Source organism: Vulpes vulpes, chromosome 6, assembly GCF_048418805.1.
Source record: "Vulpes vulpes isolate BD-2025 chromosome 6, VulVul3, whole genome shotgun sequence".
Classification (NCBI taxonomy): domain Eukaryota; kingdom Metazoa; phylum Chordata; class Mammalia; order Carnivora; family Canidae; genus Vulpes; species Vulpes vulpes.
Window position 1 is genome coordinate 75,171,640 of NC_132785.1, and position 18,093 is coordinate 75,189,732.

The window sequence follows — 18,093 nt, forward strand, 5'->3', positions numbered from 1 at the left end:
CCTTTGGCCCGGGGCGCGGTCCTGGAGTCCCCGGATCTAGTCCCGCGTCGGACTCCCAGCATGGAGCCTGCTTCTCCCTCCTCCAGGGCCTCTGCCTCTCTCTCTCAATGTCTATCATAAATAAATAAATAAATAAATAAATAAATAAATAAATAAATAAATAAATAAATCTTTAAAAAAAAAAAAAAAGTCGTGCTCTGGGGCATCCCTGGGTGGTTCAGTGGTTTAGCGCCTGCCTTCGGCCCAGGGCGTGATCCTAGAGTCCCGGGGTTGGGTCCCACGTCGGGTTCCCTGCATAGAGCCTGCTTCTCCCTCTGTCTACATCTCTGCCTCTCTCTGTGTGTCTCTCATGAATAAATAAATAAAACCTTAAAAAAAATAAAGCAGGAATGGAAAGAGTGTGTTATGTGGGCACCTGAATTCTGGTCCATCATGGTGAGTTTTATATTCATTTGCTAAAAATTAATATTATCAGGGTAATTGAGGGCAAAGTTCAGATCTGGTATTTTGGCCATCCTTCAGTAATTTGGAATTCTTAGAGTGAAAAACATCTAAGGGAGCCCTTGTGGAAATGACAGAGTACAGGAACATAGACAACTATGATGAAATGAACTTAGATTTAGGTATTCTTTCAGGCTGGGACCTAAGCAGATAGAGTTCTCAATAAGAGGGACCAGGCAGCTATTAGGGCCCCTGGTAACCCACAGCGTTGAGAGGAGTGTCTCCAGGTAAAACGGGACTACAAGTTAAATTTGAATTCCAGATAAATAACATTTTTTTTTTTTAGTATAAATATATCTCAAGTATTGCAGGGACAGACTTACACTAAAAGTATTAGCTATCTGAAATTCACATTTAACAGGTCACTCTGTATTTTTATTTGCTACATCTGACAATCCTAGGTGAGAATTACATGGGAGTGTGAGCGTTAGTGGGGAATGAAGCATCTGATAGTCCAGCAGTCCTACAGGAGGCAGGAAGGGAACAAAGAAGTGAGTAAGAGGCACCTGGGTGGGGAAAGAAAGATGAGAAGACCAGCTTTTCCTTGCTTTGTCCCAGCCGGTGACAAGCAGTCTGCTTGAAGATATATTCTATAGAAGCAAAGGGACTTCCATTTAGAGATCTAGAGAAAGCCATAGAAAACAGTGAAATGAAAAAATACAGGAGAATACCAATGAGTAAATGCAGTAAATCTTGAGAAAAATCTTGAATTTCCTCTTATCATATCTATTTCATGGTATTTTAAAATTCCCTAAAGCTCTCTCTCCTGAGGTTTGTTCGTTGTTGGCAATTTTCCATCTGACGGGTGCTTCCAGAGATCCCACATTCACAACTTGCATTCAACCAGGAATTGATATAAACAGGAAGACAATTATCTAGTCACTGATGGCAGCTAAAAATAGTTTGTGTTGCTATCAGAGTACTGTCAGTACACTCTTATCAAATGAATTGTTATTAAGGTAACCATGATAATTTGTTGTAAATAACAGTATCATATGAAGGGTTTTCAGTAGTTTCTGACAAGAAATGTGATGTAAAATTCAACCACATAAAAATAATTACCCCTGTCTGCTGTTAAGTTAAAATACAGCTCAAAGAGCAAATACTTGAGAAATCACTAAGGACTTTAATTTCTAATACAGTAGAGACATTAATTCATTTTTTAAGAGACCAGGTCAGCTGGACTAAAACATTACTTGGTATCAAGTTTAGTTCATATTCAAAATACTTAAAATCGATTATTAAAACAGATTTCTTTTGCTTTCTATGACTGCATCAGAACAGAGAATGTCATTGTTAGGTGCCAGTGGAATTTTCTGACAATTCTGCTGTTCATATGACTGGCTGGGGCAGAGTGGCGTCCCAGCCTGGGGGAATAGAATGGGCCTCCACCTCCATGAAATAGGTTCCTTTGCAAGTGGTGATGGCAGGTCTTCCCAAAGGTAAGCCCCCTGCCCAGACTTGTTGCTTAAGATGTACTGTATTAGTCTTTTTTTTTTTTAAACCCCAAGATCAAGATGTATGCTTTACCAACTGAACTGGCTAAGCACCCCTTTTACTAGGTCTTTAAAGGTAAATTATTCTTATAGTTTCTTCCTGTTTTCAGTGACCTTATCTTCAAATCCAAAGCTGCATTTTTTTCTATCCCCGCTCCAAACCTGAGCTGTCAATTGCTATTCTGTTTTTATTCACATATATATGCCTATTACATAGATAAATATTTTTATATATAATTTTTTTAAAGTATCATTCTCTGCAAGCTCTTTTGTAACTTTTTCACCTGACAGAAAATGAAAACTTCTTTGTGTGGTCTTCTACATCTTCCTGGTGTACTCTAAATCATAATAATGTAAATTCATAAAGAGAGGTAGCCAAGTTAAGCTACAGCATGGTTGTATACCATAAAATACTACTTGCAGAGCTGTATACTCATGAACTCCTCCAGACTTCCTTGTGTTCAGAAGGAAATTTGTGTTCCAGGAAGCTGTCACTCTGATAATATCTATTGGCTCAAATTAGGGGTTATGTCCTTTGGCATTTAGTCTTGTTGTGGCAAGCATGGTCAGATCTTTGAAGAAGTGGGTCTTTTCCAAGTTAGGCCCTCTAATACCCAACTACTAAAGAAATAAACTGTAGTCAGACCAAGTTTTTGAAGAGAGTCTCAGGAAGGATTGCTGCTTTACACAGATAAAGAGCTTTTTATCTTTTAAAGCAAATCACATGACTCCTTTTGTTCGTTGACACACCAGGGGAAGTTTATATGAGGATATGAGTGTCAAACAGTTAGTGCTTTATAAGCGTCAGTAGACTTTTTATTCCCACCCACTGCCATTGTCCCCAGAGTGTCCAACACCACGCATGTTTTGGTTTCGTTTCTTAACCTCTTTTTTTTTTTTTTAAAGATTTTATTTATTTATTCTTGACAGAGAGAGAGAAAGGCAGAGACACAGCCAGAGGGAGAAGCAGGCTCCATGCAGGGAAACTGATGTGGGACTCGATCCCAGGTCCCCAGGATCATACCCCAGGCTGAAGGTGGTGCCAAACCGCTGGGCCATCGGGGCTGGCCCTCTTAACCTCTTAAACTTGGATCATTTTCGCCCCCTGTGAGATGGCCAACCTAGGCCTTTTAAATTACTAAAAGTGTTCCACCTTCAGGATTGCAAACTTTCAAGTTCTTCATTTTGATCACAACTCTTTACCTGCCCCACTCTTTCATCCCAACTACCAGCTTTTAGACCCATCCCTTCTTAGACCCATCCCTTATTCACCTAAAGGCCTCTATTGCTCATCCTCATCTGGGTTTGCTTACCTTCCTCCCCATCCCACTCTTTTTTTTTTTTTTTAAAGATCTATTTTTATTTATTTGAGAGAGAAAGAAAGAGAGAGAGCAGGGGGAGGGGCAGAGGGAGAGGATCTCAAACAGACTCTGCATTGAGCAAGAAGCCCAATGTCAGGCTCAATCTCACGACCCTGAGATCAAAATCAAGAGTTAGATACTTCATTTCCTGAACCACTCAGGTGCTACATCCCTCCATCCCACTCTTAAAGCATTCATCTTAGAGATGGGTTTCAATAACACTGCAGATTCTTTCATTCCTTTCATCTCCTGCAGTGCCTTATATAAACCTCATTTTGAATAGCCCCAAACTATTCCACTTCATTCCAACACACCAGTATTGCTAGAAAAGTCATGAAATTTTACAGCTAGAACTTCAATTGAAGATTCATGATTTCATCTTTCATTGAATTCCCATTAATTTCCTGAAGGACTTCTCTCAACCTTTGCAATCTGAACTTGAAAAATAGTTTATCTCTTGGAACTTCCATTTCCTTTTCTGTTAAGCGAGGAAGATGGGCTACAGCAGTACTTCTCAAACTTTAATAGGTATAGAATCATCTGTGATGTTTAAAATGTAGATTCTCATTTGGGTCTGGTGTATCTAGTGATGCAATGCTGCAGACCATATTTTGAATAGTATTTTAAGTAGCAGCAAATGAGCTGAAGCTTACTTTAAAAAAATAATACAACAACCCTCATGAGTCTAAATCCTGAGTCATAACTTCGCCATTCTCACTGTCATCAGATGACTTAACCAGGATCTACAAGCCATCTGCAATGAGCCTCTTCCTCAATTTTTGCCCTTTCCAGTAACTTTTCTGTCCTGACCCTTTCTCTCTTTTCTTTTCTAGGTTGCTTTTTCTACTTGCCTCTATTCTGTCATTCTATCCCTTCTTGGTGACTTGAGACCTTGTTCTCTTCAGTTAATTAATCCCTCTCCACTGGCTCTTTCCCCATCTGACTGCAAATACTTTTAGGCTGGTAGCCTGACAAAACCATGCCTTGTTGGGGTTAGTTTAACAGACAAGTATCTCAAAGGAGGGTGCCATCTCTACCCTTGGTGTCTTTCCAGTTCCATATATGTAGCTAGGCATTTCTACCTGGGTGGCTGGCAGACCCTCAAACCCAAGCACTTTAGAAACCACTCATCTTCACCCCAACAGAGCAACTTCTTGCCATATTTTGTTATTTTTTCTTATTCCTTCCCCCCTCTTACTTGCATACGTATCCAATTAGCAAATTGTGTTGATTTTTACCTTCAAAATATCTATTTGGGTTAGTCAATTCTCGACTGCCTTTCCAAAGGAAAAGTTCTTTTTTAAAAAAGCTTTGTACTGAAGATATTCATAACAGTGCTATTGATAATAATAACAAAATTGTAAATAAATGCTCGAAACAAGGAAATGAAGAAGTAGGTGTAATTTTAAATGTTACAGAATGTTAAATTTCTATTTTAAAGATATAACATTTTGCTGAATCCAAAATGTCAGTAGATATTTCTGGGTGTTAGAATTGTGGATGATTTTTACTTTCTTCTTTTCATCTTCTACATAGTCTGAAACTGTTACAATGTATGTGCCACATTCCACAGAAGCACAAATGTACTAGATATAAAGATTCCCAGATGAGGGTGAGGCACATACCACATAGGCAGATTTTACAAAGAGAATGAGGGAGAATCTGCCTCACAACCTCAGGCCCCTTAGCCAGGCCAAAGATATGAGAGTAAGAGGAGGGAAAAAGATAAAGAAGTTTCTTTGGAGAGCACCTGTGCTCTGAGTTCCTTGGGTGTCCTCTGACCCCAGAACCCCAAGAATGATGCCTTAGTAGAAGGACTTGGGAGATCCTCCTGCAGTATGGCTGACCCAGAGTGCTGGTGCCTGGGAAAGCTGAAGCTTGAGTCTGCCTGCAAATATAGATGACAGAAGGGTTGACAAGGGGCATTGGAAAGGAAACCGGAGAGGATTCTGGCTTGGAAGATCTGATGGGGGCCAGATATGGGAAAGAGAGGGTTGTTTTGGACTAGAGGGGAACTTCTGGATGTCCAGGGGGTTCAAAAAGGAGCTGCGATTGGCCGCCTACATATAAAGATAAATGGACCCAGCAGAGAACCATTGATGGACCAAGTGGCCAAGAGAAGCAGCATCAGCTTTAACCATCTGTCAGGCTCGCCAGAAACACCAGCTTTAAACATCTGCTAGGCCTAGAAAGTATTAAGCCACTCATTTTTACCTACCCTCTCTATTCTAGCCCTCCACTGCCCATCCTCCACCTTGGCTAGGGACAATTTTGAGCCAGGAGTGATTAGGAGGAAAAGCCAACCATGCTCCCAATCCCTTTCCACTAGAGGCTTTAACCTGAAACCAGCTTAAGCTTGGCAGATTAGAAATGATGCAGTGATTAGAAATGGTGCAGTGCTGTTTGGAATTTTTATTGTTTTAGAACTGGATATTCTAATTTCTGGAGTGAGAATGCATTTGTTATTTAAAGTGACCATAGCAGTGCATATCATCTAAGGAACAGAGAAGCAATAAGACCTGTCAGAATTTTCAAGTAGGGGCAAGAAATAGTGGGAGAGGAAGAATCATATTGTAGTTTTACCACAATCTGTTCATCATGCCTGTTACCAGAACCCAGATGCCTGCTTCCATCATTTTTTGCCCCCACAAAGGTAACCACTATCTAATCTTCTAGCAGTATAAATCGATTTTGCCTGGTTTTATACCTTATAAAAATAGAATCATTCAAGTTGTACTCTTTTCTGCCTGGCTTCTTCCTTTCAGTAGTAGGTGAGGTCCATGCATAGTGTTGCATGTAATTGTAGTTCATTCATTTTCATTATTATACAATGTTCTGTAGTGTTAATATGCCACAAAATATTGTACTGTTGACAGGCATTTAAATACCTTCCAGTTTTTGCCTATTACAAGTAGCACTGCTTTGAATAGTATATTACTTTCAACAATTGAGGGAGAGTGATTAAAAAAAATCTCTTGCAAATATTCTTTCTCTTCCATTCTCTCTCTCTCTTTTTTTTTTTTTTTTTTTTTTTTTTATGATAGTCACAGAGAGAGAGAGAGGCAGAGACATAGGCAGAGGGAGAAGCAGGCTCCATGCACCGGGAGCCCGACGTGGGATTCAATCCCGGGTCTCCAGGATCACGCCCTGGGCCAAAGGCAGGCGCTAAACCACTGTGCCACCCAGGGATCCCCTCTTCCATACTCATTACTACCACCCCAGTTCAGGATTTCAGAAACGTCTTCTTGGACTATTAGCAACAGCCTCCTAATTGATATCCCCATGTGTAGTTCATCATAAACACTGCCACCAGGTTTATAGTTCCAGAACATAATTCTAATCATGCTGCTTCCCTAACTCAAAAACATTGTTTTTCTCCCCATTGCCTTTCAACCAGAGCCTAAGTTCCTTAGTTTTGGCATTCAAGGCCTCCTCCCTGCATTTGTATCCTAATCTAGAATATTTGTGAGTCTTAGTCAAGCTAGGCCATTGCCATGTCCTAAACACAGGCTCTTTTTTTTTTCTTCCCCTGCTTCTTTTCATGCCACTCCCACTCCATGTTGCATCGGGGTACCACTCACGCTGCTCATAACTAACATGCCTCTCAGAGTTCTTGCCCTCCTAAGCTGAGCACAGATAGACTTCTTCCAGCAGGCAGCTTACCTTTCCTATGACCCAAGGTAATTTCCCATTTACAGTGGTCTGTTGGACTCTACCTTATGTATCATGAACTGCCTCATGTTAGTATGGCTTTTTTTTTCTTTCTTTTTTTTTTTTTTAAGATTTTGAGAAAGAGAGAGCACAAGCAGGAGTAGCAGCAGAGGGAGAGGGAGAAGCAGGATCCCTGCTGAGCAGAGAGCCGATACCAAGCTCAATCCCAGGACCCTGGGATCACAACCTGAGCCTAAGGCAGACGTTTAACCGACTGAGCCACCCAGGTGCTCCTGTTAGTATTGGTTTTATTCATGTTTCATCTTCCCCACTGTGGTGGGACCCCTATCTGGTTCATCTGTGTGTGTCCTAGAGCAGCCAGCCATCTTCTTACCCATAGAAGGGGCTCAATACATGTTTGTTGAATGACTTTGGAGAAGTTGTTTGAAAATGTCTTCCTGATTTTTACCTCTGATTCCCACTTTTTTTTTGTATTTAAATTTTATTTCCTTTATTTTATTTTAAATAATAAATTTATTTTTTATTGGTGTTCAATTTGCCAACATACAGAATAACACCCAGTGCTCATCCCGTCAAGTGCCCCCCTCAGTGCCCATCACCCATTCACCCCCACCCCTGCCCTCCTCCCCTTCCACCACCCCTAGTTCGTTTCCTAGAGTTAGGAGTCTTTATGTTCTGTCTCCCTTTCTGATATTTCCTACCCATTTCTTCTCCCTTCCCTTCTATTCCCTTTCACTATTATTTATATTCCCCAAATGAATGAGTGATTCCCACTTCTTTGAGTGAATTCCCCTCAGGCTCCCTGGTAATTTGAGCTGGCTAGTTCAAGAATATAGTCATTGGTGTCTGATGCTTTTGATTCTCAAGAAATAATGATAATTTCTCAATGCCACCCTCTGTAATCATTACCACTTAGACCCCCCCATGTCTAAAATATTTATGTATTAGGCATGTATTGTTCTATGAACTGTGATGACTAGAATGAAATTTGCTATACCCCTGTAGGACATCATTCCAGAATTTTTAATCTTTTTAAGATTTTATTTATTCATGAGACACAGAGAGAGAGAGAGAGGCAGAGACACAGGCAGAGGGAGAAGCAGACCCCATGCAGGGAGCACGACAGGGGACTTGATCCCGGGTCTCCGGAATCAGGCCCTGGGCCAAAGGTGGCGCTAAACCGCTGAGCCACCCAAGCTGCCCCAGAAATATTAACCTTGAAAATGTTTTAGATCTGTTGTCTGGTTGAGTTTTGAAAGTTGCCTTTGTTTCATCACTGTGGACAATTGCACTCTGGGTGAAGTTTGGGGATCTCAGCTAAGGTCCGTCATGTCATTTCAAAGGAGAAAATCAGACTGGAGCACTCTCTTGCTTTCCCATTGATAACTGGCTTCTCAAGAACTAGTTCCTAAATTAGTGACTGAAGATATTGGTTATAATGATCAGAAATCTCATTCGTTTGTTCTCTTCCCCATTACCCCACGAGAGCCTGGTTCATTCTGAGCATCAGAGATGACTTACTTTTGTGGTAAGAAAATAGGAATTAGTGGAAGCCAATTAGGAAACCTCAAGGAAGAGGAAGTGTCTCTAGGCTAAAGGGAAGGCTGTTAAGTCTTATTTCCTCTCTGTTCTTAACTCACTGTCTTGGTGCCTAGCCAACTTCTATAACTCCCTTTCCCCACCTGAGCAGGGGACTGGAATAAGGGTAAGGGGGAGGGTGATGAGCAGAATGAATAAAGTTAAATAACATTCATAAGGACCCCAATATGATAGGCATGAAAATTTTACCAATGAACTGATTGTTGCTTACAGTTGCCACCCCCCTGTCCACAGCTGTGGATGAGACTGAGTGTGTGTGGGACAAGGTGGGTAAGAACTGGCTTCTCTCCAAGTTAAGAAAATAGACTTTCACTTCTGAACAATAGCGGAGTGCAGTGCAGCTTGGTGTAATACTTGGTTTCCTTCTGTACTAGGGAAAGATTGAAGCAAAATAGCCAACAGCCAATCCTAATTCATCAGTGGCCCCCACCTCACAGAGAGAAGCTGAGTTCAAATCTACTAGGTAGCTTATTTTCACTGTAGTGGTTAATATTTTTTTCTCTGTGCCTTAAAGGCGGGTACACCATGCTTACCTGTTTGAGAAAAGAAACCAAGGTCATGGTCATCAGGCAGTCTGTGGCAAGGCTCAGATTGTAATTCAGTGTTTCTGACACTCAGAGCAGAGCCTGACCATGTTTAAGACTCCAACCCCTTCCTTCCCCTTCTGATTTTTCACTGGAACATTGCAGTTCTCTCAAGCTATGAAGGGCTTCCTGTGTTATCATGCCTAAGGGGAAGTTGTATGTTAAAAACCACCAACGGTTAAGCCCAAGCCAGCTGGGGTCTTCCACTGCTTCTTCCAGTATTCTGGGGAGACCCATGAGAACTCTTGATGTTTCTCAAGATCCTAGGGTTCCAGAAACAAGAGATCAGTTGAGCGCTCGGTCTTCATTTCAGTGGAGTTTGGGAAAACAAGAGAAACATCAAATATTTTAAGAGGGTACTACTGAAGTTGTTATAGCTAAAAATCAAGGGTGAACTGAAAACTAAAGATTCTGGCTCTAAAAAAAAAGGCTTTTGCTCTACAGAATTGCGGGGGGTGGGGGGGGGCGGGTTTCCTGGGTAGTTTTAATTAAATGTCCTTTGGGTTAGGCTGATTCAAGTTAATTCCCTTTCAAATCAAAGGACAGTATTCTCATTACTGGTGATGATTTAATGGAATCCAGACACAGAATTATATTGACTGGTAAGGAAAGAAAAGAAAGGAGCATAAGGGAAATGACAGTTGTGTCATTGCTCTGCTCTGTTGACAGACATCATGTTGTACCCACCACTGGTACTAAAGAAGAGAGAACCACACTAGATGTTATGGGCAAGGGGGCAGGGGAGTGTTGCTTTGTTGGCATCTGATCAGGTAAAGGATTTGAAGGGCTTTCACACAAGCTTCATGTAAGTAACAGAAGCACACTCCACCCCATGCTGTATTTGTCCTCTTTTGCCCATAAATTATAGAACTGGGGTACAGAGAAATCACTCTTCTCTTCCTCAGAGGCTCACAGAATGACCATTCCCAGACAGCCAGCCATAGCTACTGGGGTGCAGGAAGAGCTGCAGCACTGAGAATACTGTGAGAAAGGTACAAATAGGTAAAGCTACAAATTCAGCCAGGTTCTTTCCCTCAACCCCCTGAGGAGCACTTGACTGGTAAATGTGGCCAGGGAGCTGGGCAGAGATCTACTTCCCTCCTACTGTTCACCCAAGCTGTTATATCCCTAGCCCCATCCTGGCCACTGCTGACCCCTGGGGTCAAGAAATCCTAACTCTCCTAAAGTACTGTATTACCAGTGTTTATGACTAACTCAGGGCATTGTGTTTCAACATCCACTAATACCACATGGAAACACAGACAAGCTTCATTTTTTATATTCCTTGGCTCACTGAACTGCCAGCAGAGCAATTTAAGCTTAGGGCTAAATTCTTATCTTGCCTTTAAACACCATGTGATTCAGCATGCCTGCAGTCACTGGGAATCTACGCTGCCACTTTTTACCTTTGCCTTGTGGGTAACCCCAACCTTCCACCTACCTCCACCCCCAGGGGAGAATGTGGGCCTTGCCAAATGGAGGCCCCCAGGAGATTTTCCAAGACTCACAAGATGTCAAGTCATCTCTAAAATTTTTCAAAAAACCAGAAAGTCATTTCAAAAAGTCTACCTTGGTGGCCCCACAGAGAGGAAGATGAAACTTTCCACACAGACACAGCAAGTCTGCCCCCATAGGCCTGTATTAAAGCTGCAAGAGCATTGACGACTCTGGTGAAAGCTCCTCAACCCAGGGGGAAGTCCACCTGGTGAGTAGGTTAGCTGCTGCTTCGTACCCAGTGGCACATATTCAGTCTGCTTCCAGGGGATTTCCCTCAGCAGTGGCATCAGCAAGGGGTTTGTCTTTCTGAAAGATTTCCCAGCGGAATTCATATGCCTATGTGGAAAAATATCAAATTCTAATATAAAATCTCTGGACTTTTAGGTTTTTGAAATTTGGATTTCTCATTTATTCACAAATCTCTTCAAATAAAGAAAAAGCATAACAGAAAACTCAAGTCGTGAGCCTGCATATTCACTGAGTGATGCTAGACATTGTTTGGCATTGAGGACACACGGGAGAGCAACATAGATGTGACCACTGCCCTCAAGGAGTCTGATGTTATCATTGTTTTCCAGTTTGTTTGAAAAATGAGGCTGATTCTTTCCAGCAAATATCCTTAAGAGTATTAAAATGCATATACCATCCAAAGCCCAATGACTCTTTCGGGCCCAGTTTAAATGCAACCTCAAAAAGGGATCAGGATTTCTCTGAACATGTGAAATTGTCATGGCCTACAGCGTGTATGATTTTAAATATCCCATCACTGCATGGCAGTGAATACTCAGAGGTGCCTATGGCAGTCATATCTACATGGGAAGGAATGTATTGTGGCTATGAAAACATTTCTCAGTTATTCCCTTTCTTTTTACAGTTTTCTGTTCAATTTAACAGTCATTTACTGAACTTGAATGAGCCAAGCCTCTTACCAGAGGTGTTAGAAGATACAGAGATGAAAAGTACCCAGCCTCTGTTCTGCTAATCTTCGGTGAAGTCAAGACACGCAACTCTTTAAGTTAAATCATATAATTACCAATATTTGACCATTTTGACCTATAAACATGGCCGTTCCATTTGGTTCAGGCTAATAAAAGATTCAAATTATGTGCATTGGACATATAGAGGGGAAGAGATCAATTGGTGGACTTAAACTTCTTAAAAGAGGGGATGGGGAGGGGGATCCCTAGGTGGCTCAGCGGTTTAGTGCCTGCCTTTGGCCCAGGGCGCAATCCTGGAGTCCTGGGATCGAGTCCCGCGTCAGGCTTCCTGCATGAGCCTGCTTCTCCTTCCTCCTGTGTCTCTGCCCCCCCCCCCATCATAAATAAATAAATCTTTTTAAAAATCATGAAAAAGAAGAGGGGATCAGGAATGAGTGGTCCTCGAGGGAGGAATAGGAGTATGGGGGAACTAGGAGAACTTGAGGAGTGATGAGGCAGTGCTGTTCAGAGCAGTGCTATGGAGCATTCCTGGGAAAGAAATGGGCAGATGAAGCAAAAACACAAGGCTGAAAACAGAGGTACAGGTCAACTTGTAGAAAACTCTGAACTCTAAGCAAAAGACTATTTTATTCAGTAGCACAAGGAAATCTGGACAGAGAAGCAACCCAATGAGATCATGCTCCACAAGAGAATTATTTCAAGAGTGTGGATCAGCAAGAAGAGACTCTATTGTGCCAGATGAGGCAAACTGTGAAAAGGCTCTAAATTCAGAGTGGCATGGCAAATGAAAAGCAGATATATTCTATCCCATAGGAATAATCAACAGGATTTGGTGACTGACCAGACAGGAAAGCAACAGCAACTGTTTCATAAATACTTGTTATATGCTAGGTACTGTGTTTAGTGTCTTCTCATTTAATCCTCACAGCAGCCTCCATAAAGCGAATCTTATCCAAATATAATAAATAAGGGAATCCAGGCCGACTTAGGGAGTTTGCCTAAGGTCACATATCTAGTACACAAACTGTCACAAATGGCATTTACATTCATTAAATGGCATTAAAATAGAAAAGGATGCACTTTTTTAAAGATTTTATTTATTTATTCATGAGAGACACACACAGAGAGGCAGAGACACAGGCAGAGGGAGAAGCAGGCTGCATGCAGGGAGCTGGACGCAGGACGCAGGACTCGATTCCGGGTCTCCAGGATCAGGCCCTGGGCTGAAGGTGGCACTGAACCACTGAGCCACCCCGGCTGCCCAAAAAGGATGCACTTCTAACCCTTATGCTATAAGAGATTCATTCATTCGACTAATATTTATTGAATACTTGATGTATGTTCAGCATTATTCAAGTTGCCTGAGCTATACTAGTGAACACAAAGATTCTTGCTCTCACAGAGCTTAGTTGGAGGGAGTGGAGGGGGAAGGGGACAATATAGTGAACAGAATTACAAACTACAGAACAGAAAAGAAAAAAGTAGAATAAAGAAAGATCAGGATTATACAGGGACAGAGTGAGTTTTGGAGAATTGAAGACTGCATCAAGGTTTTGGCTCTGAGGACTTAAGTTGGTACATGGGATAGGAACTGGCTTGGTGTGAAAGAGATGAAATGGTGACCTTGGTTTTTGTGTTTCAACAATTTTAATTTTTTAAGAGTGAGAAAGCATGCATAGGGATGAGAAAAAGAAGTGGACTCCCCGCAGCAGAGAGCCCAAGGCAGGGCTCAATCCCAAGACCCTGAGATCATGACCAAGGAGAAGGCAGACACTTAACTGAGCCACACATCAACTAACTGATTAGCTCTGTTTTAAACACAATGGGTTTTAAGGTACCATGTGTCTCAATGTAAAAAAAAAAAACAGTCAACTAGATAAGACTGTGCTCCATGGGGCACCTGGGTGGCTCAATCAGTGGAGCCTCTGACTCGATTTAGCCTTGGGGATCAGATTTAGCCTTGGGTCATGATCCCCGGGGTCTCTGGGTGTTAGGATTGAGTCTTGCATCCGGCTCCACCCTCAGCAAGGAGTCTGCTTGGGATTCTCCCTCTCCCTCTGCCCCTCCTTCACACTCTCTCCTTCCCTCTCTCAAATCAATCAATCAATCTTTTAAAAAGAGAGCGTGAGGGACACCTAGGTGGCTCAGTGGTTGAGCATTTGCCTTTGGCTCAGGTCATAATCCCGGAGTCCTGGGATCAAGTCCCACATCAGGCTCCCTGCATGAAGCCTGTTTCTCCCTCTGTCTGTCTCTGCCTCATTCTCTGTGTGTCTCTCATGAATAGATAAATAAAATCTTTAAAAGCAAATAAATAAAAATAAAAAATAAAAAGAGAATATGCTCCAGAGAAGGATCCAGCTAGAGACCTAGGTTTGGGACACACCAGCATAGAGGGGGCTGTTGAGGCAGTCCATCCTCCTTAGCAGCCTTACAGAGAACTCTTTATTATTATTCAGGCAACGTCTGGGAATTACAATATACCAGGGTAAGTCAGAGTGTGAGAGGGGAAAAAAGCACTGAAAATGTCAGGAGGAGGTGGTCCTGAGGGTAGGGACCTGAATCAGAAGCCAGGGACAACTTTTATCAGTATGCTTGGAAATTAGCTAGAGCTGGAAGGTACCCGGTGTGCCAGAGATGCTGTTTGCATTTACTATTTTCTTTAAGTTCTGGATTTTTTTTTTCAGGTTGATAAAATAGAAGTTTATTTTTAAAAAAAACATTCTTGAAAATTGGAACTTCCTTAAACTCAAGAGGTTCTTACACATTTTTCCCCCTTTATATGCAAAATGAGTTTAGGAAAAAGTATGTTGAAAAGGTAAGAATCCCTACTTCGATATTACTTACAGCAGGCACTGAAGTGCCAGAAACATTGGCATAACTGGCCCTCCTAGTGCACAAACTATAAGGGGGGGAGGGGGGAATGACACCGGCCTACTGTCATGTTTTGCATTTTTTATTGGTTAAATAGAAGTGTGCCTTGGGGAAAAGTCAAAATAGGCAATTTTACAATTTGAAAAGCCACCTGCTGTTCTCCCGGGGCTACCCAGTTCGCTTGGAATTACTCCCATCAATTCATTCAACAACAGCCTCCTATTCGCCCCGTCCCTTCTGTTCTTCATTATCAATCAAGGCAACTTAACCTCCTATTCCTCCATTACACCCATATTTCCTGTTTCATTTCTAAGACAAACTGTTGGGGCTGCTGGCCAAAAGGGTCTTGCCTGGCCAGACAACCCTGCTCTTTGCAGGGCCTACCAGAACCCGCTCCCTTCCGTACCTAAAACGAACGGTTACTGCCGCAGTCGCTGCAACTCCTTTTCCCCTGTGGTAGGAAGGAAAAGTGGGTGAGTACAGAGCAGATTAGGAACAGCGCCAGCAATCTAGACCCAAGCTGGATTTACAGGTCCCAAAACTAACGACAGACTTAAATACGCCATCCACTTAAGTCCCACCGGTAGGCCGATCACTAGTCTGGGCGCCCAGAAAGGTTCTTAGCCCTCGCCTCGGTCAATTCACTCGCCAGATGAAAGCTCTAAACCGCCTCAACGCCAGTTTCACGGGGCTTCTGCACAGCGCTCAGCCGAGGAGCCGGCGCAAGCGCACACCGAAGGCCTCCCGGCCCTCCCCACCCCCAACTAGGGGCGGGGCCTCGGAGAGCTCTCCGCGCCCGCCAGACGCTGGAGCCCGGAGTTCGGCGCGCAGGAGCGGATGAAGCTCGCCGGTGCCCCGGAAGCAGTCGTTGCAACTTCCGGGGGGATTTGTACGCCTGGTGTGGAAGCTACGGGGCTCAGAAACAGTGCTTGAAGTAGTGGGTTCGCCAGCATGTCCCGTGGTTCCAGCGCTGGGTTTGACCGTCACATTACCATTTTTTCACCCGAGGGCCGGCTCTACCAAGTAGGTGAGTGAACCGAGTCCGCCTTTGGTCCACTGGAATTGCTCTGTCATGGTATGGCCTGGAGCAGGGAGACGCGGCCGGAGTGTAGTCCGCGAACGAGGCATGGCCGGAGCTGGGACGGGAGAAAGGCCGAGGCAGGGTCCAGCCTCACGGTGTTCCCACCCCTGTCGGGAGGCGGGGACTGGCGGCCCGTTGGCAGAAGGCCTCGGGCTCTTCGGGGCGAGCGGCCGCAACGCCTAGACACAAAGAGTGAAGGTAGGTAGGACTGCAATTCCTGACTGTGGCTTCCAGATGCCTCTTCACTTGTTACATTTTGGCCTGGGTGGGCCCAACGTCTGTACTTCTCTAAAGGATAGTTGGCTCCTTAACCTTGCCATTGAAACGCTCCTCTCCGTTTTCCTTTGTTTGCAGCATGCACTTCCTTATCGTAGTTAATTCCACACTTTTATGTGCCAGACACTGCTGGTCCTAGGGCGTGCAAAGATGTCACACTCTCTCCTGTACTGTAGCTCACAGCTTACAGGGAGTGATAGATATGTAAACGGATAAAAAGAAAAGTAAAGATGTCAAATTACAAGTATCTACGTCTTTGGAAAATTGACAGTGAATGAGTGGTTGTCAATTCTAGAGCTGTTGTTGAAACTAGCATGCCCTTTTAACCCACATCTGACTGTTTCTAAATAGTTCAAAAGCTGGTTCTGACTTGTAGGTGAGGTACGGTGAACTAGCTGTTTCCTGAAAGAACAGCTTTAGTGGAAATAAGCCCAAAATTAGTTATTTACTCAGTATAACAATATATTTTGTTGGATCGAAGTGGTGTCAGGGCTTAGGTTATAATTACAACCCGGATCCTTAACCTCCTGCCATAGAAGATCTGGAGAATGTGGTTTACATCTGGCCCTGTGATCCTTTAATTTGGGGGGAGGAAAGTAATATCTGTACTTAGAAATCATAAGGAGAGAATTGGCCTATAAATGAGATTCTCTTCACCTGTGTATTTTAGAAATCGGATTAAAAAATAACTGGGAATGAAATTTACCCAGTATATGGCTGCATACTGTATATAATGTAGCAAGAAACCAAGGTAATTCAGTAACCCTTTTAACTTATCCCCCACCCCATTGAAAAATAAGATCAAAGAAGAGAGATAACTGTATCCTTAAGAAGGTTTCATCTATAGTTTCTTTCCCGAGTTTTAAAGAATTTTTCTATGTTGGACCACTGCTTTAAATGTTCTGTCATTCTTAATATGTGAACAGGAAAAGTCAGAACTACACTTTGCTTTCCCATACCATGTTTTGAAATCCAGCCATAAAACAGTCTTTAATGCTTCCCAGATTTGGTGAGTAGAAAGGCTAGATATTGTGTCAGTTAAATGATTTTTTAAAATTTGGAATAAAACATGTAGTCAAAAACAAGCTTAATATATAGGCAGGATGACTTGAAGTTCTGCCTTGTTGAATAACACATTGTCTCTACTATTCAGGGTGCTAATAAGACATTGCTAGGAGAAGGAAAGTGAAAGAATAGTATGAGCAAGCAGTATAGTGGTGAAGAGTTCAGGCCCTGGAGCCATACCTGGATTCAGATCCCTGGATGCTCCATACTAGCCAAGGTGGGCAAGTGATACACAATGTTAGCTTTAGTTTCTTTTTTGCAAAGTGGGGTTAATAATTCCTTCTTGTGTGGTTGTTTTGAGGATTAAATAAAATGATATATGTAGGCTGCTTAGCATAATATTAAGTGTCCAGTAAGTGTTATTAGATACCTATTTGATTCTTTTGCTTTCTTTTGGTCTATTAGATTAGTAGCTCTGTAGACATGGAGTATTTTCTTTATTATGGTCCATCCATGCTTGGTTCTCTAGTGAAGTATTTATACATCATGATAACATTGTAAATGATATTTATGAGTTTATAAACTTTAGAATCCACCAGAGACAAAGCATACAAGAATTAGGAGTGCAGGGCAGCCCCGGTGGCGCAGCGGTTTAGCGCCGCCTGCAGCCCAGGGCATGATCCTGGAGACCCTGGATCGAGTCCCATGTCAGGCTCTCTCTGCATAGTGCCTGCTTCTCTCTCTGCCTGTGTCTGCACCTCTGTCTCTCTCTCTCTCTCTCTCTCTCTCTCTGTCTCTATGAATAAATAAATAAAGTCTTTAAAAAAAATGAGTGCAAATTGTTAACCTTGATAATGGAAAAATAATATAGCAAAAATGGAGAGATAACAGGAAAGAAAGATTAATGGAAAGGTGAGTCTATGCTCCTCATCTTCCATAGTTGGTACTCAAAAGATAAATGTAATCTAAAGTTGATAAATCATAAGATAGAGGTCTAAATTTAAAGTACAATGCTAACCTTAATTATAAGCAAACTGTTGACAGTGCTTGCTCCCAGGGAATAAGAGAAAGAATTTTGATTGTCATTTGTGCATTTGTACTCTTTAGTAACTATGGACAGATTTATTTTAATGAATGTATTCAAGGGGTGTGTGTGTGTGTGTGTGTGTGTGTGTGTGTGTGTGTAGAAAAACTGTAGAGCTATACACGGAG

The 18,093-nt window shown here is 42.5% G+C and overlaps 2 protein-coding genes and 1 long non-coding RNA gene across 4 annotated transcripts in view; 2 read left to right on the forward strand and 1 right to left on the reverse strand.

Annotated features, from left to right (window-relative positions):
* The window catches only part of PRORP (protein only RNase P catalytic subunit), a 133,123-nt gene extending 125,819 nt beyond the window's left edge, over positions 1 to 7,304 (forward strand). The window contains exon 8 of the mRNA XM_072761414.1: positions 7,141 to 7,304. Coding sequence (XP_072617515.1) covers positions 7,141 to 7,173 — 33 coding nt within the window. The 3' untranslated portion in view covers positions 7,174 to 7,304. The remainder of the gene's footprint in view (positions 1 to 7,140) is intronic.
* LOC140599354 (uncharacterized) lies at positions 1 to 15,206 on the reverse strand. The gene is made up of 3 exons (XR_012002133.1): positions 15,101 to 15,206; positions 14,926 to 14,970; positions 1 to 111 (listed from the first exon to the last, which is right to left on the reverse strand). It is a non-coding gene; the product is annotated as an uncharacterized lncRNA (long non-coding RNA).
* The window catches only part of PSMA6 (proteasome 20S subunit alpha 6), a 22,255-nt gene continuing 19,022 nt past the window's right edge, over positions 14,861 to 18,093 (forward strand). The window contains exon 1 of one of the 2 annotated variants that reach the window (XM_026019047.2): positions 14,861 to 15,546. In XM_026019047.2, the coding sequence (XP_025874832.1) occupies positions 15,471 to 15,546 (76 nt within the window). In that variant the 5' untranslated portion in view covers positions 14,861 to 15,470. Of the gene's footprint in view, positions 15,799 to 18,093 lie in introns of both variants that reach the window. The other variant, XM_072761422.1, reaches the window with a different exon arrangement.